Here is a 2500-nt window from a genome sequence, read left to right as displayed (position 1 = left end):
TATATAATATATATATATATATATATTATATATATAAACATATATATATATATATATATATATTAATATATATATATACATACATATATATATAGATAAAGGGAAAGTTTACGAAAATAAACAAAAGACGAAGGCAGGTGAAGTACAAAGAAACAAATGTATTAGTATAGCGCTCAGGAATAGAAATAGAAAAAGTCTTTTACGTTTCGAGCCTACGCTCTTCGACAGAAAGATACACAGCAAAAAAACAAGGAGAGAAAAAAAATGCGTGTAAGAGCTAACGATCTATCAATATATATATACATATATATGTATTTATAATATTTATACCTATATACATACATGTACATATATACATATGTCTGTCTGTATATGTGTGTGTGTGTATGTGTGTGTGTATACACACACACGTTATTTTGGCATAGTATTTTCCTATTGTAAATTCTATCATCTTCTCCTAACAGGAACCATCAAGAGAAACCATGGCAACCAAGAACAGATCTGTGCAACGAACTGCTTAGGTAATGTTGCTTCCTTATTCTTCTCCCACTTCGCCTTTCTTCCTTCTCTTACTCTCCTCCTTTCCCTTCTCGTCCTCCTCCTTCTTTTTCTTCTTTTGTCTTCTGTCCTTTACTCGCTTCATTCATTAGACTGCGACCATGCTGGAGCATTGCCTTCACCCATTTCTCCCTTCTTCCTTCTCTTACTCTCCTCCTTTTCCTCCTCGTCCTCCTTTTACTTTTATCTTTTGTTTTCCAATTGTTTCATTCATTAGAATGCGCCCATGCTGGAGCACTGCCTGGAAGGATTTCAGTCGAACGATTCGAGCCCAGTGCTTGTTATTTGCTCTTTTACTCTTTTAGAGAGTTTCTTTTTCTTTTTCTTTTAAGTCTTTTACTTTTTTACCGGTTGCTTTTTTACCGTACACACTCAATAATACTATAAAAAGAGTCAAAATTCCTACAAAAGTTCAATTCGAAGACTCTACTGGAGTGGACGAAAGCGCTAATATATGATTTCTAAAAACATGCAACATAGGCGCAGGAGTGGCTGTGTGGTAAGTAGCTTGCTAACCAACCTCATGGTTCCGGGTTCAGTCCCACTGCGTGACATCTTGGGCAAGTGTCTTCTGCTATAGCCCCGGGCCGACCAATGCCTTGTGAGTGGATTTGGTAGACGGAAACTGAAAGAAGCCTGTCGTATATATATATATATATTATATGGTAATGTGTGTGTTGTGTTTGTCCCCCTAGCATTGCTTTAACAACCGATGCTGGTGTGTTTACATCCCCGTCACTTAGCGGTTCGGCAAAAAGAGACCGATAGAATAAGTACTGGGCTTACAAAGAATAAGGTCCCGGGTCGATTTGCTCGACTAAAGGCGGTGCTCCAGCATGGCCGCAGTCAAATGACTGAAACAAGTAAAAGAGTAAAAGAGTAAAAAAGAGTATACTAATAAATATCTGTAAATATAAAACCATCCAGATTTCTGAGTACCTTATTTCTTCTAATATATAATACATGTACATCATCTCCAAACTTTCTAATAGAAGTACGTGTATACATATATCTATCTATATAAATATATGTATATACGTTTAAATATTTGTTGTGCAAGATTTTTTTTTTATGTGAAGTCGTGTGTTGAAACAGATATTGTTATATTTCGGAATGGTCATATTGCCAGTTTAGCCAATAAAAACACACGCACTATATATTTGGTTCATTTTGCTTCAGTGTTATTTATTTTTTACATTAATCTTAATCTTATTTCGGCCAGAGTTCTTTCGTCACACTCCTGTGACCGCATCAGTGGTCCTTTGTTTTCTTCTTTCTTATTTGTGTCTCTCCTTACTAAACTTGCAAAATGACCATTCCGAAATATATGTATGTCTCTCTCTCTCTCTATATATATATATATAAGATATAGAGAGAGAGAGAGAGACAGAGAGACAGAGACAGAGACAGACAGACAGACAGACAGACAGAATGAGTGGGGACAGAGAGATCTAGCTGGCTAGTTTGATAGATATAGATATACATATGTATGTACTTATATAAGAGTATATGATAGATTTATGTTTTTACAGGAACTCGAAAATTCAATTATGAAGTTGGTTCTTCCTATGAATATGATTACAATGCACAGACCACGACAAAGATGAATGGAGCGTCCCATGATGGTGCCAGCTTTTCGTTGAATGCCAGAGTCGTATTTGAACCTGTGACAAAATGTGACATGGTCATGATGGTAAAACACATAACATAATACAGAACACTACTAACCTTTCAATTAATACCACTAACCCCCCCATACATCCCTTACACCATTCACTTTACAATTCTATATCTAACCAAATTGCATCAAATCCAGAACTACTTAGCTCCCTTACAAATATTCTTTTTTCTCAGGGACTATTAGACTTGACACCGTTCATTAATCGGTGTGCATCCAAAGCAATGAATTGTTGTATTCAAAGCAATGATTAGTAATTTACGA

At 35.6% G+C, this 2500-nt stretch overlaps 1 protein-coding gene across 1 annotated transcript in view; it reads left to right on the top strand.

The window, feature by feature from the left end:
* The window catches only part of LOC115227323 (vitellogenin-like), a gene marked incomplete at its 3' end in the record, with an annotated part of 6935 nt that overhangs the window by 3344 nt on the left and 1091 nt on the right, over positions 1 to 2500 (top strand). Inside the window, exons 2-3 of the mRNA XM_029798195.2 lie at positions 465 to 521; positions 2091 to 2251. Of these exons, the coding sequence (XP_029654055.1) occupies positions 465 to 521; positions 2091 to 2251 (218 nt within the window). The remainder of the gene's footprint in view (positions 1 to 464; positions 522 to 2090; positions 2252 to 2500) is intronic.

The sequence above is a fragment of the Octopus sinensis genome, unplaced genomic scaffold (genome assembly GCF_006345805.1).
Source record: "Octopus sinensis unplaced genomic scaffold, ASM634580v1 Contig02650, whole genome shotgun sequence".
Classification (NCBI taxonomy): domain Eukaryota; kingdom Metazoa; phylum Mollusca; class Cephalopoda; order Octopoda; family Octopodidae; genus Octopus; species Octopus sinensis.
The sequence above is the reverse complement of the archived record's forward strand: the minus strand, read 5'-3'. Positions and strand labels throughout refer to the sequence as shown.